The sequence below is a fragment of the Accipiter gentilis genome, chromosome 9, assembly GCF_929443795.1.
Source record: "Accipiter gentilis chromosome 9, bAccGen1.1, whole genome shotgun sequence".
Classification (NCBI taxonomy): Eukaryota; Metazoa; Chordata; class Aves; order Accipitriformes; family Accipitridae; genus Astur; species Astur gentilis.
In genome coordinates this window covers 34912364-34939549 of record NC_064888.1, presented here as the reverse complement: position 1 = coordinate 34939549, position 27186 = coordinate 34912364, and the positions used below count along the sequence as shown (strand labels likewise).

Below are 27186 nucleotides of genomic sequence, written 5' to 3'. Positions count from 1 at the left end.
GCATAACGTAGGATAGATACAATGAAAGGGCTTCAGGCTTGAGGTGAATGTGGTGGAGCTGGTGGCAAACATGGAGAAAGGTGCTGGAGTAAATCAGAGTAACTAAAACAGAGTAGCAGAATCTATACTATGGAGCTTTTTGCTTCCTTTAAAGCTAAGTCATGTTTTCTGAAAGTCCATGTCTAGCACGCATACTGCAGATCCAGATTTTGAGAAGTGCCTCAAGCCTAGTGCCTGAGTTTCAGTTACATTTTTCATGTTCAAAATATGGGTGGAATAGTATAGTAGTGTGATTGCTGTAGCTCTGTTCTTCTGCTTCCTAAATAGATGGGATATAGCAGAAATTAGAAATACTTGTTTTCCGATGTTACTAACTTTTTTTTAAAAAAGTCACTTGGGTTATTTGCATGCTGAAAAATGAATGGCTAGAATCTAAGACATTCTTTGTTTGTGTTACCTGTGTTTTTTAGTTAAATACAGCTAGATAGCTCAAAAAATACGGAACTTTCTCGTGGATATTGATGTCATTCATATGTGTCAAACTGGAATGGTATCAGCCCATCATGGAAAGCAGAGGGGAGCACTACGTGCACTAGTCCTGAAATGTTTGGGGTAATGCAAATGCATACGTCTTTCTGTATTACAGTTGCTGTATTTCAGGCAGTATTTGGTGTTGTATAATCCCTAAGCAGTTAAAAAACAGCAACAAGTTGTTCTTCTCCCGTTTCTGTCCAAAGTGAGTTGTGGTCTCAATTTACAGAAGACACTGGATTAGGGTGTTTCCAGAAGCAGACCAGCTGAGACCCTCTGAGTCATGAAGAAGAATGGTAATTCAGGCCACACAACAAACAGCGTGTCTGGGACCTCCCAAAAATGCAAGGGAGCAGGTGGAACAGAGCTCTGGAATTGTTCTCCTGCTGATGCACCCGATTAATCTTGCTTATTTCGGGGGGTCTAATTCCTTCTTTCACTTGTGTTTTAGTTAGTTACTTATACACTGCTTTTGTGCTTTGACTATTCTGTTGCAAGGCTGGGTTTACAAGGATACTCCCCTGCCCACCCCAGGGCAGTATCTAAACTTGCTGTGGCTTCTGTTTATGGATATATTTCCAAGCTGATGACAGTTTAATATTCTGCAATATTATTGACCTCATGACTGCTTGCATGAAGATCACCAGAGAAAGGAGAGCTGTAGAAATACCTCTCTCTGATGGAAGTGAAACTGATTTTTATCATTAGCTTTTTAAGGAAGATGACTGGTTGCATGTGTTCACTTATTATTTAGGAGAGGGGGGGTAACAGTGTAGCTTCTGCCTGTTCTCAGTATCTGCACTTCTGCACAGTTTGAACTGAGAGGGCCAGTGCTCAATCTTAGAGACTTTTGCTGTTCAGTCAGTCTGCGCCTTATTAGTTGGGTTTGCCAGCAAGTGAGTGTCATCTTTTCTGTGTCCATTTGTCTTTCACTGAGAGAGAGGAACCTCCTGTGTATAGGAGGTTGCTCCAAGTCCTGTTTCAAATCTTACACCTAAGCTGCAGAGCTTGTTTATTGTTGGCCTCTCATATTTAAGTGAATGCAGTTTTTGTTTAAACCATATAGTTATTTACTTATATTGCATGTTGTCTGACCATATGGTTCATACAAGTGGGACACAGATGTTCAAGTGAATGTTTTTCCTCTTAGTCTGATGGGGTTTTAATCTGACATGACTGTGACTCTACAGGAGATGGAGTTAGACCTCCTCATTTTATACAGCATGTTGTTAGCTAGAGGAAACAACTGATACTGGGACAAGAACGTATCAGCTGCATCTACAGGTGGCTTGGTTATCTTTCCCCTTTCTGTATACTAAAGTTTGCTCTTGAGACTTCAATTCATACATCTACAGTGTGAAAGACTTGAATAAGCTTGTATTTGTCTGACTGCCGTCATACCTCCTGGAAATGTTTAAGTTTTTACCCATACACTTGGTCTGATATCTAGTGAAGATTTGGAAAAAATCCATTCCCTCATAAAGCTGTCACACTAGTTGTATAGTAGCAGAGTTTCAGTGTTTTTGGTGTGATCCTGTTCTTGCTTTGCTCTGTATGAGATTCTTTTTTTTTTTTTTTAAATTGTCATCCATGCTATCAACTTTGTGTTTACATCTTACTGTTGGGCATATTTGATATGATCATAATCCTGCTTCCCTAGGTTATGTCAGAGACACATAGGCCTTCCATGATTGCTTGGCATGCATGTCAGTGGTCGTTGTCGCACTGCAGGAACATGGTGACTTAAGGCTCCGTACTGCATCAGCCAGCTCAGGACATGCTCATGTGTCATGTAATGTGATCAGACAGTCATCTATCCCTGTAGTTTGGTGCTGCGTCCATCTCTAGAATCTTTCTCAGAATAGAGTAACTGCTTCCTGACAAAGATGACAAGTAAAACCTCCACCGATTGATGTGTTCCCATACCCCCATGATAAGATGCAGCTAACTGTTGTTACTCTCTGCCTGTTGAGAACCAAGTATATACAGCTGGTTTGTCCTATCTGCCTGGAAAGGCTGGCTAGTTCTATTTGTGGCTCCAGATAAGAGCTGATCAAAAAACAAAGAACTGAAAATGGCGTGGCCTGTCCCCCAGAAGGTGAGCTCTGCCAGCCTCCTGATAGGCAAAGAATCTCAGGCAGTCAGCAGCTGACTTGGAGCTGGAGTTAACAAGGGAATAATAGACAGGGGAGGGATAAGAGACATTTAGGAGTGCAGCTCCAGGAGCACTGTTCAGAGCAGTTGTCTTTGGCTGTGTTATAACAAAGTCACTTACCTTGCTAAGGAATTACAGTGTGTTACAAATGCAAGCTTAATTGGATTCTGCATTACCTCCAATTGTAATAAATAAGTCTTAATTTCTATTTTACCAGGAGCACACTACTCTTACATAGCAAATTGCTAATGGTTACCAGGCAATGGAAGCAGCAGGCTGAGAGGAGGGAGGGTTAGATGAGGAGGTTGAAGGGAGAACAGACTAAGCTGGAGACCTCATTGTTTTACTTTTTGTCTTTAATAAGCATTGACATTAACAAGAATGAATTAGTAGCTTATAAAGAGGTAAAAAAAAATTCTTATAAGCATCTACGTACATGAATAACTTTTCTGGAAAAACTAAGGCTATTCACTGCAATGTCTGTTACATATGTAAATGTGTGAGGGATCAGGCCCTAAATTACGATGTGCATGAACAGAGATTTTAGTATCTTGATTTAAATTTTGATCTGATACAAATGAAAATTTTCTATCATTGTCAGTTGATTACAGTTCCTTTTACCCTATTGCATGTACTAGGAGAGGAAACTTTGAGGCTAGCAAAATTGTTGTAATAAGACTTTATTATTAAGCCTGTGATTCATCCTCTGGGTTAGAGGGAAATGCTGTTTCAATACACTGTATTGCTTAACAGAACAAGCCTTAAGCTTTCATAGTAACAATGTAAAAGTTTACATAGTTTGATTTTGGTACATGTAGAGATTGGTTGCATTATCTTAACAAGGTAAGGTAGTATTTGTGGTAGGACTATTTCAAATAGTAGACAGTGTTCCTGTTCTTGATGTCAAATATAAATTGGAAAACATAGTCGGCTTCCATACAATAGCCTAAGGGGGGGGGGGGGGGGGGGAGAGTAAATAAATAAAGTAATAAAATAAGTAAATAAATAAGTTATCTTGCCATGAGAATATGGATGGTGTCCTACAGTTTTCTAGTCCTCACTATGTGGCATAAATGTCTGTAATGTGATTAGGCTATGCCAGGTGGAAATGTTTCACTGTGTATGAATGTTTTACATACTGTAGCGATATCAGATATCAAAAGGCAATTGCCAGCTAATATTCTTGGTAATTATAAGGCAAAGCCAAGTCTTGGCATACAGGAAGCATTCCACAAACCCAGAGTATCCCATGGAGAAGAAACTTTTCGCTTCTATTAAAACATTGTTATAAATCAGCATAAAGCAGTTTCTTAATTATGGAACAAATGTGCTCATTTTCCTCTTTTGAGGTAGCTGTCTTTGAAGCTTATTTAGGAAAGCCCCACATCAATATGTACTTCCAGGATCCTTTGTGGTATGTTTAGGTTCCAGGCATGGGTCTGTTTCTTTTATGTGTTGACTTTTCCAAGGCTACAGCATCTGTAGTTCAATGAGCTTGACAGGGAAGGGGGAGGGTTCCTAAGTTTGGATTTTGGGATGCTCTGTAATCTTTGACTTTGAACTGGATCTTCCTCCCTTGAAGGACTCGGAAGAAGTTAGGGTCATGTAAGCAGACACTGTATCAATAGGCTGGAATGTGTTTTAAATCATTAGTTCTTTGACCTTTGATCTGTCATCAGATTCCTTCAGTGGCAGCAGGAGGAGGCTGCAAACTGGCTTCTGGGTAGTTAGTGCTATTAATAGTTAGGTGTCAGTGGATGGAAAGTTTATATATGAGGACATTCGTGTAGTAGATATCCAGTGCAGTGTTTGAAAAGATCTCCGCATTTCCACAAATACTTCTGACACAGAGACTGATCTGTGGACACAGTAACTGGTGGATAGAATGTGTTCCTTCCTGAGCATCAGGAAATTATACGAGATCCCCTGAAGCTCTGAATCACTGAACCAAAGAGCCTTCTTTATCTAAAAGCTCTCCAGGCTTGTAATTCTCTTTCAATACACCATGGTACTGCTTGCCAGCTTGTGAACTTCCCTTTTCAGCTTGGTTATTGAAACAGCCTTTAACATTATTAAGTCTTTTGATTTTTCTCAAGAGTGTTTGTATTTTCATTTTTTTCCTAAACATGAGTATTTTGGCTTTCATTTGCAGAAAAGGGCATTTCTAGTAATTAAAATTCAGAACCTCAGAAAAATGTGAACCTGAAATGCTCTAACAAACACCCGAATACAGATAAAAAGGACAGAAATATTACAATATCCTGGTTTGGACCATCTGGACTTTGGGGATCTGACTCAAGATCTTGAAGGATTACAACTCTGCATCCTTTACCCATGGTAGAAAGTCTCATGGAAGGGAATGAGGAAGAGTAAGTTGAGATTTTAAGGGTGAAAATGAAAGAGAAGTACTTGTTGCTGAAGAGATTAGTACACAAATAAGTGAAAAAGCAAAAAGGGGGTCATGCTGTTATCTGTGTGCACAGGGAGACCTAATAACGGACAGTGAGAATATGTTTAAGGACAGCAAATCAGGTTAGAACAGTTTGGAAAAAACAGGGAGCAATGGGATTCTGCTGTTCCTGGGAAGCTAACAGAGGTTAAAATTTCTCCCATGACAGGAAATGGGATTCAGATGTGAATTCATGCATTCAGGTAGCTTGATATGAAAGCAAGCCTCAGTTGCAGCTGTGAGAGTAACTGCTATTTCTGTATTTGCATATCTTAGTTGCTGTGTCTTGAAGCCTGTTCTTTTTCTTGCAGTGATGCTTATTGGTGTGTCACTTCAGGTTCAGGTAAGGGCCTGGGAAGTTTTCTGTAAGACAGGCTGGTTTCCTGCAAAATGACCCTAACCCTCCCGTAACCCGTAAGCAGCAGGGAGAAGAGCTCTGTCTCATTAGTGGCAGTAGCCTTTGGGATGGCAATGGGCTGTTTCAGAGGTGCAGCAGATTTTAAACTATATCCAACCCCTTGGCAGCGAAAGCTGCCAGTCAGCCTCCACACTTGTGGAAAACAGTCTCCAGAAGAATTCCTGAGGATCCCTTGCTCCTTGCTGAAGAAGCATGGTGGGTGAGGTGTCTGTGGCTTTGACAGTAGGGCTCAAGCTATACCCATAGATCTATCTCACGCTGCTCTCCCATCCTCTGAACCTTTCCTGCCCTTCTACTTGTTTTCAACAGCAATGTCTTATTTTATTTGGGTCTTTTTTCCAAATTATTCTTTCCATTTTCATATAATACACTGAATTGTTAATTTTTGCTTTAGATGTTGACAGGAAAAAAATTCCAAGCAGTTTCATCCCATTCTGAAGTGGATCCTTGGTTTGCGCTTGTGGTTTTAATGCTATTAATGACAATTGGTTGACACTGATCTTAGTTTAGTTGGGCCTGAAGTCTCTTTCATATAAACGTTTGACAGGGAATGAAATTAATTGCACTGCTTGGCTGATGTTGATGAATGCTGACAGATGCCATGTCAGATTTTAACAAGCTACTGGATCCCTTTGAAAGTAGAGTGCCAGCAGGATGCTTTACAGGTGCTTGATGAGTGGTACAGAGCATCCTTATGAAAACATGGAAAGTTGCTTGGGTTTATTGTCAATGTATCTTTCATTTGCCTGGCTTGGATGAGGTTTATTTTTGTTCTATTCTTACATCCTTGGTTTGCTTATTTATAATCTTTTTAGAGAGATCTCTCATCTAGATAGTTACAGCCAAGCTATACCAGGCTAAACTTTGACATTTTTCCACTGTTTGCATTTTCTTCAAGGTTCATTTCCCACAGACCCATAAATGACTTTGATCTCCACCTAGTGCTTAGTTTAATGTGAAAGGTGTTTTAAATGGTTGAATGATTCTTGCCATTGTTTCCATCCTGGTGCACAAAACACTGATATTTCAGTTGGGAAGCTGTCACATTGCTACATTATATATGGCTGTTCTTTGCTTGCTGTTGAACTCAGGTACTAGCTGTTGTCTGTTAGATTGCTAGAAAGACTGAAACATATGCATGTCAGGTGCGGACAGGAAAGTTTCCCTGGGCAGTGTTGTTGGTATCTCCAGTGTTAAGGAGAAAACCAAAGCAAGCTGACCTCGTAGGACTAAAGGCAGTGTCATGGCGTTGATTGGGAAGTTGATTAAGTTAAAACTCTGAGCTCATCTGAAACTCCGTCATCGCTAGTGGTTTCAACTCAGTGAATGAATGCTTGCATTAAATGCTTAAAGGTTTCACTCAAGTACCCCACTGAGAATTACTTGTGTCATAATGACAGTGGCACTCAGTAGTCATGCAGGCAAGGTGTTTGAAATGGAGAGTCAAGGTTTTTCAAGGGAAGAGGAAAAGGGCCTGGCTGGAGGCTAGAGGATGCTTCTCAGGGGGATCTCATGCTGATTTAAGAGATGAAAGAAATGCAGCCTCATCTTTTGCTCAGGAGGTATTTTAGCTGCTAATCCTTTCATCCAGCTGGTCACTAGATAACAAAGCAGATTTTAGCATCACCTGTATTTGTCCATGTATATAAAGCTCTTTTGACTTCCCAGGGTTGTTTTTAAAGTCAATCTGTTGCTATGAGAAGAGATTCTATAAGCACTGGGAATGCTGGACACAGTTCCAAATAGCTTGGATCAAAATGCATCTCTCATCAGTGTATGGCAAAAAAAATCTCCAGTGACAGGACTGTGACGAACAGTTATCAGATCTCTGTTACAGCTTTTTGCAAAAAGCTGTATGCAATTTCTTAATGGTGGCTTGTAAACTTTCTGCAATTGTAGTGCTGCAACATGGCTTCTGAGATTTACTGTTCTTGTGGTCTTCTGATGATACTTTGACGTATATTCATTCTTTAAATGATGTTATGCCATCAAGAAGTGTTCATAAGAGGAATAAAACAAAGGCAGAGAAAGACTTAGTTCATTTGAAATGTAGAAACTTTAAATTTTAATAAGAACATGAACCTTGCTTTCATCAATGCAGGATTTGTTAAGCTCTCTCTTAGGCAAAAAAAACCCAATCAGATTTTTCCTGTGTATTTGCTTAGATGTAGGTGATAAACTGAAACATTGCCAAATTCATTTTTACTTTCAAACAAGAAATCCATTATGTCCTAAGAAATAAATGTTGTATGAACATTTCCCTACTTGAGAACAGCACCATTGTTCTATGAAGCTTAGAAATACAGGAAAGGAATAAAACCCCAACAGGAAATTGAATTTGCACATTATTTAATGCATGGTGACAAAACAGATAATTAGACTTTTCTTAATGAATAGCATTCACTTCTGCAAACTGAGAGCCCATGCTTGTAGTCTGCTTGTGTGGTTTTGTTTCTTCAGTGTTGAAACAGTTTTTCAATTTTTAATGAACATCAACATGGAGTTACTTTATGAAGGGCCTGGTTTTTCAACACTCACTGACAATAACCATATGGAAATCCTACATATAATGCTCAGTAGGATCAAATTCCACTTCCATTCACTTTGAAAAAATCTGATCTCTTAATTTTCATCATCTGCATTAAAGCTTGGAAGTGACTCAGCTTAAGAATCGTCCTGGTCCCTTGGAGATCCCAGGCAGTTGGATTACACTTGAGCAGCTACATTTTGTCAGACCCTGTAGCTTTGAGAGCTGACAGCAGCACTGACAGTATCTCCTACCTTTTTGTGCTCCAAGGATGCAAAATAGTAGCTCCAGAGAGTAGTTCAAGAGAGAAAAAGCTAGTAGGTTGGTGTTTTCCATACAGTGGGAGGCAGAACTGTGTTCCAGCTTATTCCATTCACAAGAGAGGCAGGATCATCTGTTTGGAATATGAAATTCTGTGATATACAGACTCTGAGAAAAAGGCTGAGTTCCTCTAGGAGCTGTTGGAGATAATGGTTTTCTTTTTTCATTTAAAGAAAAATGCTGATTTTTTTAATCTCTATATTTGTGGTACCTTAGGGAATAGAAATGCTCCCCAGTGTCTCCTGTTTCAAAGGGAGGTTCTGGTCATGTAAAATTGGATTTCTTCCATCATATTGAGTAGGAAGGGTCTTGGGGAAATGTTATTCTCCTGTAGAACTATTTCCATGTGACGGATGTTTACAGAATACCTCTTGCTTTTTGCCTTCTCAAGTATGATTTGTGCGTCACTATTGGCTCCACGAAGTAATTCTTTTGAAGTTGTTTTTACCATCAGTATAGGAAAAAACCAAAAGAACATAACTTGATGTTTCCTATAAACTGTCATAATTTTGGTATTAATTTTTCTTTGACATGATACTTGTATCACAGCACTTGCCTAGATCACACTATTAGGATTTATTGTACGTACGCAGCAATCACAGCTGCTTTCTCTTCATTGCCTGTGCTGTCTGTGGCATGAACAATGCTGGGCAGATGGTCTTTTTTTAATAAAAACAATCACAATTTGTCATCCATCTTTTCTGTGGTATTCCTACAGTGGTCATAAATATGTGTGCTAAGGCAATATGTTTAAGCTTGAGGGAATTTGTTGTCAGAACCATGACTTGTGCACTGTTGCAAAAAGGAGAAAAAAAAAAGAAAAGCTGTTTAAATCCCATCCTTGTTTGTACACCACATTGTACACCAAGTGTGGATACAGTCATGTTCATCCTTTCTGATTTGATCTCTGAGTCAAAGTGAAAGCAGCCGGCTGGAACAGCATTTTTCCAACCATGGATGTTAATACTCTGGGTGACCCTTGTTTCGCCCATGTACTTTAAAGCTGTGATTAGTGATAGGAACACATATGCTAAATTGACTGCAAAAATCTGTTGTAACGTGGGGTTGCCAGGACTTGTCTTTAATTCGTATAAGTTGGTGTGTGCTTCCTGCTGTGAGTGTGCCAAAGATGATGCATCTGCTGGTGGTTCACATCATAAGCAGTTCTGGTTGTGCCTGAACTCATGACTTGCCAGTATGAGAGAATTTAACTCATTCTGAGTTACTGACAAAAAGAATAAGAGATTGGGTGGAAAGGAGACTTCCTAAAGAAAAGAGCAATAGAGGGAGCTTCTTTTTAATAATAGCATTTAGCGTCCTTAAAAGACTTGCCAAATAATTCTATCCCCCATTTTCATCGCTAGGCTTGAATCCCTGTGGCCACACAAAAGGGATAGAGCTTAATAATTGTGAGTGCATGAACCCTTCCATTCAAAGTTTGTAGTAGTTTTTGCAGGCAATGATCTGCCACAGACCTCCGTATGATACGTTGAAGCTGGATTTTCAGAAGAAGCTAGTACAGAGGTTGCATTGAAAGTTACTTTTGATCAACCTACCTCATCAGACCCATTCCCTAGGCAGGTAGAGAAGGCCATAATGTCTAAACGAGTTTTTCAAAAGGTGACTCATTGGTAGAACTGGGGACCATAGTAAAGAGCCAGAGTTGTTCATATATGCAGCTTCTGAGGCAGATACAGCAGCATGCTGAGTGTCTTTAGCTTAAAGCTGAAGTATATATATAGACTTGGACGTTAAAGCTACAAGCTGAATTGCAAAGTGCAATTTAAATAATCACGCATAAATAAGGCGCATGAGTACTCCATAGCTCTTGATGAAATTTAGCAGCTTCTGAAGCATCTAGTACTGACCCCACTCCTTGACAATATTCCAGTTCATACACTGTAACCACAGGATCTAACAGTCTGAATACTGAAGTAATCCCTAACAATTTTTAGACATGAAAGTAGAATTCTCAGTTACTCCATGATTTAACTGTAAGGATCCACCAAAGGTAACTTAGAAAACCAACCTGTTGTAAGTAGGCTTAGGTTTCACCTCTGGACATCCAGTGGAAAATGACTAGATGGCCCACAACTCAGGAAGAGTCTAAGATGATGTGTTGTAGAGGTCACAGTATCTTCTGCCTAATGGTTACATGATATTGTACCATTAGTTTGAAAATAATTTTTTAAACAAAATGGAGATCAGTAAAAGAAAACTGAAGAATGAAAGATGTTTTTTTTCTGGAGGTGTACCTGAAAACCAGCTTGGAGCATATTGCAGCATTATAATAGAGCCTTAACAACAGTTCTCTGTAATTCTCCTAAGTCACTGATAATTGAGTTTTGGCTGCTTGTGGATTTAATGCCACCATGAAATGTAATTTGTTTGCACATGGAATATTAACACTGTTTTATGCAGAAATATGAAACCAGAGAAATGCTAGTACTGATATTGCTTTTATTCTAAGCTGCATTTTAGTGCATTCTGTCTATTGCTATTCTGTTAATTATTGTTACAGTAACAGTCATTAGACCTCCAGGGCTTGGCAACAGGCAGACAGAGAATTTGCAATCCCTGCCCCAAACACATTGCAATTTTAATTTTCAAGGCAGTAGTTAATAAGATATTAACCAGTTATAATGGGGGAGAGAACGAATGTTGTGTATAATATTGTGCTTGGAATTTGTGGCAGAGAGATGAACTGAACTCAGGTCCCCTGAAAATCTTTCTGTATTTCATATTTTCATTTTTCAAGGACTCTGAAACTGCAGGGACCTAGAATCCTGCTTATTTATTTTTCCTTAATAATCAGAATTTCTGATATTCAATATTTCTGATATTTGATCTGAATATACTTGAATGTTACGAAGAGGGGTGAGATGGAATTGCTTGCAGAGTATGAGTTAAGATAGCATCCTAGACTGCTATGAAGAGTAGTTTCTCGTACTGAATTACACAGATACAGCAATATACAGAGGAGCAGTAGGTGTGGCTGAAACCAAAATGCCTGGGAGCAGCCATGTATATATTTGTCTAAGAATTCATCTAGCAGCTCCTATTTATGCTTTCTCACTGAGGTGAATAAAGAGGACTTTTTAAAGCTCGCATGAAGCAAGTAGTACTCTTGGTGCTACTGTGGGATATTAAATAGGTAGGTTCAAATCCTTTGTTCAACTCAAGCTAAAGTCAAAGTGTGAAATTCAGTTTCCCATCTCCTATGGCACTTTCTCTTCATAAGAGTTGGCTGTTATAGGATGGATTTCTTTGTCTCCTGTGTCGACCAGAAATGCCAATGTAATACTATGAATATTTTCTTAAAGCAAAACATGCACCTGGTTTTGATGTGTTTTGGTTTGGGTGAATAAGCATTTAACAGTAGAAAAACTGCCAAGTCACAGAAATCCTTGACTGGTCCTTCATCCTTTTACTGATATAATTATTTTTCCCAATAAAGTTGTACATAGCCACAAGTATATATCCAAATATTAGAGTTGTTTATCTAATTCATGAAGTACAGGGAGTATAGTATGTAAAAGACTTAACACAAGATCAATGCAGATTAGGTAGGTACTCAAAGGTAATATTAGTTCTTAGGACATTAATTTGTTGAGAATACAGGTGGGGAATACTCTTCCTGTTGGCTTTATTCGTTGTCCAGTATATTGTTGTATAGTTTGGCTGCATATATCATGAAATGTATATATAGTGGAGATGTGGCTATATTTTTAATGCTTGATTGTCTTTTCACTGCAGCTTTCTCCCAGTATTTATGTCTAAATTAATACTGTAAAGTCACCCTGAATATTTGAAAGATAATACTTTTTAAAGCAAAACGAAAATTATTGATGCAACGATGGTGAAGCAACTCAGTGTTATCTGAGGACTGGAAGAGTTAATCTGAACCATACAACATTTCTAAAGTATTCATAGTTTCAAAAAGAATGAGCACCTTGAAAGCTTCTTAAAGCATATGGTTGCAGGAAAAATGTATGCTAGTGTATAAAATAGTAAAATCTGTTGTATTTATGGAATCACATCTTTTCTTCTGCTCACCTCCAGTCCCAGAAGTGAAAGCAAGATTGCATTAGTACAAATAACTCTGACAACAGCATTAACTGGGTGATGTGAAGTAACTGAGGTCTTGGTAAGGACCAAGTACACGAAAGTTATAATAAAGTAGATTCCTCCAAGGAAAGTCTTTATTACAAGCTCTCTTCTAGCCAGAGAATACCAACTATCTCCTGGGATGACAAGGCATGTAGTGACAGGAGAAGAAAGTAAAAATCTGATAGAAGGAAGCAAGACCACCAGGGTCACCTCATTTGTTGGCAGCACAGACTGTTGCTGACATCCTTAGTAGCTATATTTTTCCAATCTATCTGTGTGGTTTTTTTTCTTCCAGTGTGTGGCTGTGACTTGGCACAAGGAGGCTTTTTCATTAAGAACGGGGAATATCTTTGCACCTTGGATTACCAGCGTATGTATGGTACCCGCTGCAACGGTTGTGGGGAGTTTGTGGAAGGCGAAGTAGTGACAGCTCTCGGAAAAACTTACCATCCAAGCTGCTTTGCCTGCACTGTTTGCAAGTAAGTCATCCCTTTCAACTAAATGGCATGAACCAGTACAAGGAAAATGGGGAGAAAGGTATCACCATGAGAGACAAGTCTCAAGACACATTTCTCTTTGGGAAGCGTTTGGTTGGAAAAGATCTGCTGCAAGTCTGATTTTGAGGGTCTTCAAAATACCACTCATTTATTTGGAGGGGACACTTTCTCTGTTACATATAGTTCCCTGTTCTCAGGAGGTTACTCTCACATATTGAAGAATTGAGTATCAGGCTTACATGTTGAGATAATGGACATGGGTTAAGCTGAGTTCAGATGATCAGCCGAGCTTGATGGGAGAAATGAGGTAAAGCAAAATTCTGCATGCTACAATAGAGAAGTCATATGGGCTATAAGAACAGTTAAACAATTGAAAACATACTGGAGACTCATTTTCATATCATGTAAGAATACATGGCTTTGGGACAACTGTGATCCCCCTCTTCTTCCCAAATGGTATTTGTTGTTCCCAGTTCTACAGGGAATAAAAAGAAGTTAAATGAGGCTGGGTGGATGGGCCAAAAGGTGGCATTTTTAACTTGTATTTTTGTTTAAAGCCTCACTAAGATGTTAATTCAGAATTTAGGAGACTACTGGACAAATATTCCACATGCTCTCATAGCCTGCTCATTTGAGCAGTTCTATACTTGAAAATCTCAGCTCAGCTTTACAGCCTGAACTCAACCCAAAGTCCCTGTGCGTAGTGTTCTCTATTAGCTGGCTGTAGGCACTGAGACTATGCTAGAATTTAGGCTGTCTTAGCATGTACCTTATTGCTATGGTGATCACGATAATATTTTGGATACACTAGGGGAAATAAAACTTCTGTAGGTTTTTATAGAAGTGGCACATTTTTATAGTAGTAAAAACAATCTTATAAAGCAGAAGTAAAGTGATATTATGGTGCCATCATGATTCTACAGAGAGCCAACTGTGTTATGTGTGTAGTTACTATTTACTAAGCTGGAATTAAGATGGCCATCAGCTTGTTCATTTCTGCAGTCCTGAGCTCTGCAAGTAAAACAGAAGTTTTCTTAAATAAGTTTCAGTGTAATGGCCAAGGGACACATAACAAGCATCACATAGAGATGTAGGTAGATTTCATAGAGAGGGACAACTCAAAAGACAGGACCTCTTCCTTTGTAGTCTTGGAGGGAGATAGTGGAGTTCTCTAGAAATCAGAATCTGACAGTAGTTGAATTGGCTGAAACTTAATGCAGGAGGATGATATGAACAAGAAAGGCAAGAACCTACATTCTGAAATATTACCTTGTTGGAGAACCCATCATATGACGTGCCTGAGTATTAGTGTGGCAGACTTGCCAGTTGCTACCTTAATCTTTCATAGCTATCTCTGATGAGTAGCACTTTGTCCTGTAGCCTGGTACATTTTTCAACACCTTTTCTATTGAAAGTATTTTGATCATTTTTCCGTTTGGTTTTAAAAAGTGTGTGAATTTCTGCATGTTGGTAATCATATGATGTGTATGTTTCCATTTTATTTTGCCAAGGACAGTGTGAAAGTAGATGATACAGTATGAAACATGACATCAATATTCTCTACATTGACTTGCATCCATCTTTTTATGTTGAATGAACAAAAGATGAGTCATTGGAATAGATTCATGAAATGCAGTATTGCTGCTGATTTATTTATGGCCCACTTAGGAATGGCAGTGGAAAGGAAACTAGAACAATGCCTTAAACATTTTATATTGTGGAAACGAGCAGATGTTCATTTGTTTTGGAGTGAGGTGTGGTGTAGGGGGGTCTGTACTCAGCAGCTGAAGCTACTTACTAAAGATTTGGAGTTACTAAACCTTCTCATTTTAGTGAAAAGCTCATAAAAAACATTGTTCGTTCTCTGTTTTATACACCAAATAAGAATTAACAGCAATGTCAACTTCTGCCTAACGCATTTTGTTGGGTTAAGCAAATCCAACGTTTTGTTGGGTTCAGCAAATAATCTCAAATTTCCGTAGTGCATTCAGCGTTTACCTTTCTCCTAGCACCATCTGTACAGGTAGCAATTTACAGTGGTGGTTCTGTAATGTAGATACCTATTTTAAATCTCTAGGAGAATGAATGTGGATAACATCTCAATTTTTTTGCAAACTGCTACATCCACTGTAATGTAGTCATATATTTCATTGCTGAATACAGATGAAATTAGTGTATTTATGAGTGACTAGCTCCACATTCCTTCACTAACCTCAAGACCAATTCAGCTTCTTCGAGTTCTCTTCTGTACCATTTGCTATCCACAACATCATGCTGAGACCATCATAAATGTAGCTGTTGTGTCTAAGCGGATTTCACTGTCGTCTACTCTTTAGATAAAGTGTGTTTGATAACTTTTGAAAACCAAAATAACAAGGCAAGTCTAACCTCTGCTCTGCTTGCATCCACAGATTTGATTTCTTCCAGTGCCTGGCTTTGCCACGGCCACATTGCAGAAACTATTTGGTCTGAGTTTCTGTAAAGTACTGATTGCACTGGCGAAAGGCAGCAAACTCAAGGCATAGAGAACAGAGGATAATTTCTGGCATAACCTTTGCTAAAATACGTTTTTCTCTTTAACTCTCTAGGCGTCCATTTCCACCAGGCGATCGAGTTACCTTTAATGGAAGGGACTGTCTCTGTCAGATGTGTGCTCAGCCAATGTCCTCCAGTCCAAAAGAATTGTCTCCCTCAAGCAGTAAGTATGCCATCTTCTTTCTGAAGCCTCTCACTTTTCCAGGTTCATCAACGTTTGGTTGAAACTAACTTAATGCAATCTTTTTTTTTGTTTTGTTTTAATTTTTCCTCACCTTTAGAAACGCAAACTATCTCTGAGAACCATTGTTTTTTCTTTCTTTTTTTTTTTTTTTTTTCCCCTTCATTAAAAGTGTCTGGTACTACTGGTGGGAAGAGACACTTACACATTTCAATATCAACAAATGACTTTTCCCCAAAGACTGGATTTTTAAAAGGCCTGATTTTCCTTTATAGGCACTGGAAAAGTATCTAATTGATGAAATCTGAGGTTTCAAAGTTGATAGAGTCCATTTTTTTTCATGTACAATTGCACAGGTTTAAGTATTCGAAGGAGGACATAATCAGAGGAAATTAATTTTCTTGTACTATTTAACACCCTAATTTAATTAAATTATCCTTTAAAAGGAGTATCACCAGGGTTATGCTTCCAGTAGACTGATACCACAATGATACTGTGATCAGAACCTCAATAAACCTTTTTTAAAAAGAGAGAGAGCAAGTTAAGGGGAAAGAGAGAGAATGAAGACAGTTTGGGAGGGAAATTAACTTTGTTTGCTGTTGGGTTTTAATGCTTCTAAAAATAATTTGTAAATTACTGATATTAATCTCTGCAACTGGTAGTTAATTTTTTTAAATCTTTGGGGATTTCTGATTCTTTCTGTGACTGCTGGATTGTACTCAACACTCTAATCTGTAATGATTTACCCAGTACAGTATTATAATTCAGAATGGCTAGAGATTTCCTTGGGATGCTAGGTTGTTTTCCACCAGTATTGGTTTCCTTCAGGAAGACACTGTGTGTTTTGTACTGGTTTGAGATCCTAGGATTATAAAGTACAATGTGAAGGCAAAGTTGGATAACGTTTGTGCTCAGTGGGCAAGTCAAGAGAATCTCAGGTTATCTGATTTGCCTGAGAACATGTAATCAGACACTTAGCAAAATGGAAGATGAGAGCTGTTTTTTTGTTACCGTGCCTTTCTGTCTGTTAAGTGATACTTTTCTGCTGTAACTGTAGATTTGGAGCTGAAAATGCACAGGCCTAATCACTTAAGGAAGAATTTAGGAACCTGAAAAAAACCTTACAGAACTTACAATCCAACATAGAGGTGTATGAGGTACTTCAGGCACCCAGAGAATCCTTCTGAGATAAAGGAATGATGTGGAAATTGTATTTGTTTGAATTACTGATATTTAGGAGGCATAATTGGCAGGGAAATGCCAGGCATAGAGGTATTGGATGGTACTGATGTTCTTTTTCTAAGCGTGTCACAGCACTGATTCCCAAACTGGTGTTCAGTGATCGAAGTAGCTGGATCACACTACATCTGGTTCTCAAAAAGTGGCGCACTCATCCAGCAGTGTGGCAGCTTCCTGGATACATGACTCCAGGTGCCAAAATGCCTCCTAGCAAATGGTGGGCTGAAGTTGTCTGATAGTGAGCAAGTGAAAGAGCTGGAGTCACTTCTTGATAGCCATAGTCTCTGGTTGCATTGAGTCTTGGGTTTCACACTGAAGCCATAGGTAACAAGGATTATAAAACAATCTTCTCTGATATTTGTGATAAGATTTTTATTTTATTTTTTTATTTTTTTTTAAATCAAAATCAGGTCCTGCTGGGCAAACTGCCTTACCAGTACACACAGCAAGAGAGCTCCTGCTCTTAACAGTTCACAAGTACCTGCCACTCTGCATCTTGTACTTTTATGGATAAAGACTTGTAGAAAGCTATAGAATACAGTTTCTTGTCATTTTAGAGCAAACGTCTGTCCAAAACAGACAAATAAAAGTGAGACCAGCATGTGTTTATAAGTTGAGAAAAACTCAATTAAAAGAATACTAATGAAGCGTCCTCTGTCTTCGAAGATATGCCAGCTACTGCTTTGTGCAAAAGTTGACTTAGATATGGAGAAGTCTTTCTTGCTGGCACTGAAGAGTAAATTTTCATTAGTGTAAGCTGTTCCAGATTGCTTCCATGTCTCTCCCGCTGGCTGAATCAGACACATCAATTTTTTCTAATACTTTGCCCTTTTTTGACAGTTTTTTTATTTAAATACAAGTTCTCTTAGAAGAGAATCTCATTCATGCTGTGCATCTATTTTATATCCTATATTGCTGTCAGTTTCCCTTGATTACTTCCAAGTAGATTACTAGAGGAGGCTTTCCTTAAAACAAAGAAAGTTGCATGTGAGGAAATTCAATAGACTGAAGGTATATCAGGTTTGATTGGCTTATGTAATGTAAAAGGAAGCCTTCTATCCACTAAAATGACTGCGTTAATGTTGACGTGCCATTTTCTAATGTCTGTTACTTCACATAAATGAAAGGCTTATTGACAGCTTTTCTTGGATGATTTCAAGGAAAATCAAATGCCTCTAAATACAGGGGTTAACATCTTGAATAACATGAACCTGAATATTGTTACACTCTTTTATAGTGCACACTAATGAAAGCCAGAAGCAAAAATACCGAATAATTGATTTTCCTTTTTTTGTTTAATATTATTTGGGTCCATGGTACTTATTTCTGTTATTTACATTAATAATTTATTTCTTTCACTGCACATGTATTACCTGGAGTAGTTATAGCTATTTTCTTGAAGAACCATTTCAGTGACCCCTTTTTAATTCTAATTTGCTAAGACAGTCTTTTTCAGTATACAGATGCTATAGAGTAATTATAATTCACAATTTAGTCAACCCTGTTCCTTAGACACTGCTAGAAGTACACAGTGCACTAGGTTTGGGATTTTCATTCATTCAGCAGGAAATCTAATACCAAATACCTGTAAATAGCTTTGCAGACAAATGAAATGGATGGTGTTCATTTTTGTTATTGTTTTATTTCATATGACAGCTTGATAAATGAGATGTGATCTGTAAAGCAAAGTGACTGGGACAGATGTAGAGCAGCACAGAAGCAGGGCACAACTAGACAACACTGACTAAAAGTATGATGTTGATGGCTTTGGGTAGTTCAGGGTTTTCAAGATTTTGCCAAAGACAGGAAGTTATTTTCTTTGGAGCCCAATAAAGGAGTAATATAAGTAGTGTATCCTGGTAATTACTATTTATGTTTTAAACAGTGTCCAGGTTTTGTATACAACATCATGATTGCCTGGTTTGTACTGGTTTAAGCTCTTTTTACTTTCTGTTGTGTTCTAGCTACATGATAGCACACCTGTGTTGTTATGGTCCATACTGGCTTTCCAGAGATGCAGTTGTACAGGCATCTATTATTTCTGAATTTTAGGCAAGACTGCAACTTGTGTGCTTGGCTATTTGGTGATGGGTGCCCTGCTTCCCCCCACCTCCCCTCATTTTACCTTCTATTAATTACTGTCTCCTGTACTGTCTCTCTCCTTCATACATGACAGGTTATTTCATTGTCCCTCAGCATTTTGTGTCACATACTCTGTAGTGACACAGTATTAGAAAACAGTAGACTGTTTTCGAAGGCCACCTTTAAAAATCTGCAAATTATATGGGTTTTTTTTCCTAATGTCATGCTGTAATTTAGAGTGAAAAAGTGTCAAAGCCAAAGTCAAATTTTTGAATTTTTGTTGTTGTTATTTTATGTTGTTTGGGGATTCATGATTCATTGTTTCCATGTCGTCAGAGGAATGTTTATCTAGTGGTTACTTCCCATGCACCTAGGAATTGTGAGTGTAGCTTTCTGGTTTTTTTCATACATATTTTATATATCAGGCTTGGTACTTAAATTTCAAGAGGTGGTTTTCTACCAGCAAAATGAAAAAATAACGCTGCCCTAGCTTACTAAAATGTTGTGGTTATAAGCAAATTGAGGATGGTATGGTGCTTAGATGATGCAGTCCTAAGTACTGTACTACTGCCTGACCCTTACCTATTGATGCTAAAGTCATTAAAATTAGAAAATTTGTGTAGTTTTAACTTGTATTAGGAGAAATTCAAGAACCTAAGGTCCTCCTAAATCTTTGTTCTTCATCCATTTTAGGGTTAAGTACCTTTGAAAGAGTAGTGTGAGCTTTATCATATGTCTTTCCAGGCTCCAGCATCTCAAACTATTTTGTTGCCCTGGTGGCCAAATGCACAGTGACGGAGAGTACTCACTCTGGATTTCTGTTAGCATTAGCATGTGAAGCAGAGGCAAGTAGTCTGGCCATGTTAACAGGCTTACCCTCTTTCATATTTCTTTGTTAGGGGATTTTATCAGTGAATTCTCACCAAGGCAACTGGTTAGTGAACTGATGTGGACATTTGAACAAAAAATTCCCTCCTTTAGTCAGACCTTCATTTTTAAAAAGTACCATGCCAGCTTGCGTTTCTTCTTGAATGCACAAGAGGTGTCGTGAAAAGTACAGCTGAGAGCAGAGCAGCCATAGAGAGATTCCCTGCGCTTGGGGTGGGCATGTGAGTTGGTGCCACCAGTCTGCTCTGGTGGAACTTGAACCAGCAGTCAGTCTTCTGGCTCGGGGGTCATCTTTGAAATTCTGAAGAGACTATGTGTCGTTGACCACAGTTTAATAAATTTCCCTCTTCCTCAAACAGAGATTTTTCCCTTAGGCATTCCGCTTCACTATTTCCATGATAAAGCACTTCAGTAATAAGAGTCTTATGTTAGTTCCCTACCTGAGGTTGAGACATTTCTCTGTAGGTTCGTTGTCTGGGTGCTGGTTAGGAAGTTTTAGTTATTTCTGATACCTTTTTGCTGAAACGTTGGATCATTTTAGTGATGTGCATGAACTAGTTAAGAAATTGCATTTCAAATGAAAAGTGGGCTTTCTAGATGGATAGCAAAAAACTCCCTATCCAAAAGAAACTGAAGCATTGCAATTACTTATCAAGAGGTTTCATTTGAAAAATTAATCTTTTAAAATGGTGGTGGAGACTTTCACAGTTTCCTCTTCTTCAGCGAAATAGATACTTGTGTCCTGTATATGCCAAGATATCCAGTGATGGTACTGTTTGGAAAGAAGCACGGGGAAGATATTTCAACTCCCCTTTCTTTGTAACAGCCTCTCCAGTGAGTTAAGAGCATTACAGTACAGCCAAGACGTGGACCAGAGTTTTCAAAATGACCAGTGTTACATGTGCATAAATAATCTTTGGTGCAGCTGTTCCCTGACCAGCCGGCATCCACATGGAGATTTCACAATACTGTTTTGCATGTTTGTCCTTGTCTGTTTTGCACATTATGTTCTGGTTCAAAGAATGTAAGTTCTCTGGGACAAATGTTTTCGTGCCCATCAGTACAGAGTCTAACAGAGTTGGATCCTGGCTCACAAGTGGGGATCTTAGCTCTATTGTGATATAAATAATGAGCTTAATGCTTAATGAACTTGTGGGAGAAAGGTATCTTTGTTAATTATTCCATAGCCGTATCTCTTCAAATAACCTGCAGCTAAGCTCCCAGTAAATATCTGAAACTTCCAGCAAGGTTTCTGGTAATGTTGAAGTAGAGCAGAGCCAACATACCTTACCTATTGAAGAAAAAGGTGGCCAGGAAAAAATGAGAATCATCTTTTTCCTCACTGCCCCGAAAGTCGGGGGGGGAAGCAAGATTGTTTTTGAAACAATGAAGGATGAGAATGAAGAGGCAGCAAATTTGCTTTGCAGTCCTCCTTCAAAGACTCTCTAATTCTTAATGCAGTTTTATATTTGGGATGTAACTGTCCTTTCATTAGATAAAGATATAGGTGACTATTGCCAGTATTCAGAAATAATGTGTGAGCTGATTTATAGGCATCACAAACTTCTCCATTAGAAGTTAGCTGAGTGGATAAAATGGTTGCAAAATTCCTTTTAATCTTAGCTCTTGTGAAAAGTCTGCAGCTAGATTTGTAACTGTTCAGCCACATTTGACTCAGTTTTCGTTATTTTGTTCTTTATTCTTCTTTCCTAAGCTGTCAGAAAATTCCTTCAAGTCCACAGAAAAGACTTAAAAAATGAAGGGCAAGAGTTGGCTGGCTATTTGTAAGCAAGCTATCTGCAGTGATTTTTGGCTTTAAAGGATATTAAGCAACATCCAGTACAGGATTTTGAGCTAATTCTTAGGAAATATCCTACAATTTCACACTGTGTGTCAAAGCTACGTAGTATATATAGGTATTGTAGAAATACTTGGCACAGATGTGGACAGGCCTTAGTGTAAGACACTGAGCCCAGTTTTGCCTTAATACACACAATATCCATAAACTTCAGTGAATGCAGTGGGGAACTTAGACGGGCTCAACAATTATGGTTTTGAACATGCATTTTAAAAATGTAGTTTTTAAAATCCTCTGTATAATTTTGAACCTTAAGGGTTTCATATTTTTTGTGTGCTATAACACAAAGATTTTCTTGTTTCATAATTCCTGGCTTATTTGCTAAAGATACAGAAACACTCACATATCTCTGTGGCATTAAAGCCTGCATACCTATGTTCAGGTACTGGAGACTCAATTGAGGATTTTGGGGACTTGACAGAAGGGACTGACTCATGTCTTTTTTAATTTACCATAGAATAAAGACATACCACAGACATCATTGTGGATTGATTTCAAACACTGTGATTTAAATCACTGATTCTAATCATGGTTTACCTGAGAACCCAGGAAACCTTGATTAGAATAATTGATTTTAATCTTGTTTTACATTTAGATTTTTTAATTATAAAAGGCTAATTGATAAGCATGGGGATATTCCATATCTGTACACATTTACTTAAACTAATATAGCTCCTCATAAATTTGTCGTATTCTTTAACATCTATATTTTTCCTTAATGACTGTTTTTCCTCATCATTTATGTCAAGCTCTGTTTGAATGGAAATTGAAGTTTAATTGGAATGCATAAAATAGCATTGTGGATTTTTTTTTTAATTTAAGAAACTACCTGAAATCTGCTAGACATATGAAGAAAGTAAATGCATTAAAATATATCTTAATTTTGGAACTGCTGGTTTGTCAGGGGTCTGTAGCTTATAAAACTATTTACTTTGGATCACCATGTTTTTAAAGATCTTTAAAATGGCAGATGTTATCATTCCTGATTTTGTTCATAGATAGGAAAAGGAAAACAAGTTTCTTCTCTCTGTTTTCAGATCCCATTTGGATTTTTAACTTGGATTTAATTAAAATTAAAATTTAAAATTCTGATTTAAAATGAAATAATTTATTTTTAAATATCAGTATTTAATTCTCCTTACTTTAATCTAAATTTCATTGTAATAAACTTGCAGAGCAGCTACATTTATGACTTAATATATTGAGCATACAGTGGGTCTAAAATTTTACCCTGCCCCCCTTTTTAAGAAAAAAATAAGCAAATCAACACACATGAAATTACACAAAATTCAGAGAAATTATGCAAACCCAAGCACAGTTCCTTCCTGGCAAAAGTGTTTAGATTACACCTAAGAATATGCAGCTCTTCCTTTGATAAATCCTTCCAATGATACAAGCCCCTGTTTATGATTATTCCAAGAAGATTTATTCTTTTGAAGAATGTTTGCAATTTTTGAGGCATTTTCATCATTTGAATTGCTTTATTGGATTGATTTTAGTCCTCGCTTATATTTCATAACAATGACTAAATTACTTGAGTAGCCTCCATTTACTCAGCTATTTCTTATTTTACAACGACGGGTATTTTCACTGCTGCTATATAAATTGCCTTAGATCCTTCTCTGGAGGTGTATAAGGCATTGTTACAGAGTAACTTTTGGGTGATAGAGACAGAGCAGCAACTGTATTAAGAATATAGTTGTGGCAGGGAAGGAAGTTTCTGATTTACAAGTTTTCTATCAGAAAATGTTCCTTCACAAAAATTGCTGGTTTTCAGGAAGGTGTTTTCAGTCCAGTTTGCCCATTTTTTTTTGTATACTTCTGTGTTACGTGTAAATTGGGCAGAAACAATTATGAATAGACTATACGAGTGTACTAAATAAGTATTGGTTCTTATTTGTCTAAGTGTAACCCCATCTTGAACTTGGAAATTGAAACATGTCCATGTCCTTAGCTTTTACCAGAAAAGTACTAATCAAAAGGTAATTCCAAAGAAAGTTCTGGGGAAAGTGCAAGAAATTGCTCAGTAAATGGGTGTTGCATGAGGAGGCATCACTAGCTTGGAAAACACAACTATAGGAGGAGATCCCCAGAGATAAGAGTATCTGGGAATTTTCATGTTCAGAAGGCCGTCCAGGTAGTCACTTAAAAAGAATGTGAAAACTGAATTAGTTGTTAGCTAGACCTTAGTTTGCCATGGGTTATCAGGGCATAAAAAACTTCCTAAAAGTTGTCGTATGTTTCATTCCAATTGTTGGAGGTTGTACCCTGTTGGAATTGCTTGTTTTCCAAGAGTAACAATTGAAAATTACCCAAAATAGTCTGCAGATGAAGAGACACAATGTGCTATCCATGAGCTGGGTGTTAAACAGTGAAGCTCGTTTACTAACTGAGCAACTCACTTGGGGTACTGTGACTTGGAATTGTGAATTTGAATTCAGCTGGAACCAAGTACTGAAGTGTGGTAAAAGAAATAACAGGGTAAAGACTAGCCTCAGCTTAGACATACCTGGCTGTGGTTTATCCATCAGAGTAGTTTTACAGCTGGGATTCTGGGGCTCCTAAGCTGGGCAAAAAAAAAATTTAAAAAATCTTTATCTTTCTTTTACAGGACAAGAAAAACTCTTCTCAGTTTGTAGCACGTCTGCTTATCCTTCCTCTTCCTATTTCATTCACCCTTCGGTTTTCTGTTCAGATACCTGTATGAAAGCTTGGGTTGAAGAAGGGACTGAGGTTGATGTTATGGCACAAGGCTAACCTGGTAGTATGTTGCTTGCAGGGACAGTTTGCAGGAGTAAGAGGTTATAAGGTCAATTGGTTTGGCCTCCTTTGGGAGGGAGGAATAGAAATATGTGGAAAGAAGGGAAATACCGTTTCTTTTTCCTGTGTAGAAGACTAACACAAATGCTCACATCAATACAGAGGGGAAAAATAAAAAAACCCTTTGATAAAATAATGTCATGTTAACAAACTACAGTTGGGGAAGAGCATTCATCTTTCCAAATCACTTTAAATTACATCAGATGATGAAAGAGCTATTTACAGTAACAATACATCCAAGATGTATATTAACCTGTTTCTTAAAAAGACAAGTCAATGTTAGGCACTCACAGATGGTTAACAGGGACTTGTGTTGCAGGCAGAGAATGCCAGTTGTTGCCATTGTGATTTCTTTCCACATTTAATCAACTAAAATAAAATTATTTTCTTTATTTATTTTGAATATATCAATTTTTCCAAACCTGCCATTTATAATAAACTGTCAAAGTTGTACTCCACTTCCCATGGGAAATTTATTTCCCTCCATTGTATCCGCCCAGCCTCTTATTGTTAGATTTCAGGAGTACAAGGCTGCCCGCATGGGTTTGTTTTGCCTTTAGCAAAAGGGCAATAGTGCATTTTGTTCTAACAAACATTTCCCATCCTTGTGTTGGCAAAGAGGAAGGGTCTGGCAGCAGATTTCTTGCGTTACATACTGAGATCTAAATCCTGGATCTAAAATTCCCAATACTGTATGTCCTTCTCTGACTTCCAGAACTCATCACTGCCCTGATAATCAAATAGTTATGCTTTAAACTTTAAAAGCCTTTATCATACTGTAAACCAATGAAATGAGTTTGCATTTTCAGCTTTGACAGAAATATCTGGATGATCTGGAAAAGCCTGTGTGATATCATCAAAACTTTTAATTTTAAAACAAGGCTTTAAAAGGCATTGCCTGATCTGTGGTTAAAGGGTGACTGAAGAAAAACTCTGATCTTCCTAACTTTATGAGAAATTATAATTGCGCAACCTTCAAATTGCCACAGAAGAATTATTGCAATCTAAGTTGTTTTTCAAGGTGGCTAAGAGTTATTTATAATTAGAGATTTCTTAACCTTGACTCCAGTGATAATATTCGCCTCTTTCTTCACTTCCAAATCACTGTTCCTTGTAACTTGCTCTTTGGGTTCAGCTATGTTTGACAATGTATTTCTGTGTAAGTTCAAAGAAAACGTGATTGTTTCTTTTAAAAATTTAAAAAATAATAACAATAAAAATCCCTCCCCATTCTGCCCTGCTTTAGCTGTTTCATGGCAGAAGCCTGCTGGTGTTGTCTTTATAAAACTAATGTATCTGTGTTTTAGAGGGAGGGGAGCAGCAGCAAAAGGAGTGTAATAATGGCATTACTCCTGTGACTGGTAGGGGTTGTGGCAGCTTCAGACTTTATCTAGACATGTGCTACTAATGGCCATCAGGATTGAAAGGAACTTTTTGGTGACTTAATTATGCATAATTAAGTCAGACTGCTATTAACTCTGTTCACAGAGCTAACCCTGTGTGGAGCAGAGTTGGTATATGACTTTGCATAACCGTATGCATTAGGACAAAAGCAGGTAGAGAAGATTTCCCTTTCATAAGTTATATGGGGTGAGCAGAGAATGCGAGATAAAGGTGTATTTGCTAGTAAATTTTCAAAGCAATCCAAATGGGAGTGGGTAAAGTCATATGCAGTGTGGTTAGGGTTAATACAGCTGTATCAGCTCTGAGCCCACCATCTGTGCTGTGATCAGGGCTCTCTGCTATTGGCTGAGAGCAGGGGAGGAAGGCAAAGGAAGAAAATCCACCGCTTAATTTAGGCAGTGACGAATGGGTTGCTGTGCAGGATGCTTCACTCCTGGATGTCTGGGGTGATGCAGACGCTAAAAAGGGAAATGCGTTTTCTCATCATATCTTTACAAGCAAGGTGTCGTGTGTGGCAGCTCACCCTGGCCTACATCTTTTGGTGAGGCTGCTTAAGGTGCTTGGGAGGGGTAGAGGTCTTAATCATATATAATATTATAGTGCCATGCTACTTTCCCTTGTCCTGTCCCCCCACTTCTCCATGCTTTTGGGCTGGCTGACTCCACATCACAGCCCTTTTATCCAGGCATTGGCATTTGCTTTTATATCTGGACACAACAAATATGACACCCTTCTGGGCTATTTTATTCCAGAGCTGTAGCTTAAATATGTTAGGATATATCTTCAGATTGAGCAGGCCTAGCCAGAGTGTGCAAAAGACACAACAGGTATGTTTAAGGATCTCTGGCAGAGAATCGTGTAAGAAGCTTTTGCTTGGCTAAAAAATGGTGCTGTCAGGTAATGCTGTTATGAGAGAGAGTGAATTCAATTTTTATACACAATGTCTGAGCAAGTGGACATTGCTTGTGGAGGCTGCAGCTGCTGGCATCACAGGCAGCCCAGGGGGGTACACTGTGATTTGGGTGACTATATTTCCAGTGCTCACAGATACAATCTTCTTTTCCCCTGCTTAGGATGGATTTGGGGGAATACATTATTTTCCTGACATTCCTGGATAACCTTCTTCTGACTGGGTCCTTACTGAAGTCATACTGCCATGCTTTTATTGAGA

The 27186-nt window shown here is 38.2% G+C and overlaps 1 protein-coding gene across 10 annotated transcripts in view; it reads left to right on the top strand.

The window, feature by feature from the left end:
• ABLIM1 (actin binding LIM protein 1) overlaps positions 1–27186 on the top strand; it is a 209405-nt gene that overhangs the window by 97008 nt on the left and 85211 nt on the right. For all 10 annotated transcript variants that reach the window (XM_049811324.1, XM_049811323.1, XM_049811320.1 and 7 more), the window contains exons 3-4: positions 12807–12990; positions 15597–15706. In XM_049811324.1, coding sequence (XP_049667281.1) covers positions 12807–12990; positions 15597–15706 — 294 coding nt within the window. The remainder of the gene's footprint in view (positions 1–12806; positions 12991–15596; positions 15707–27186) is intronic.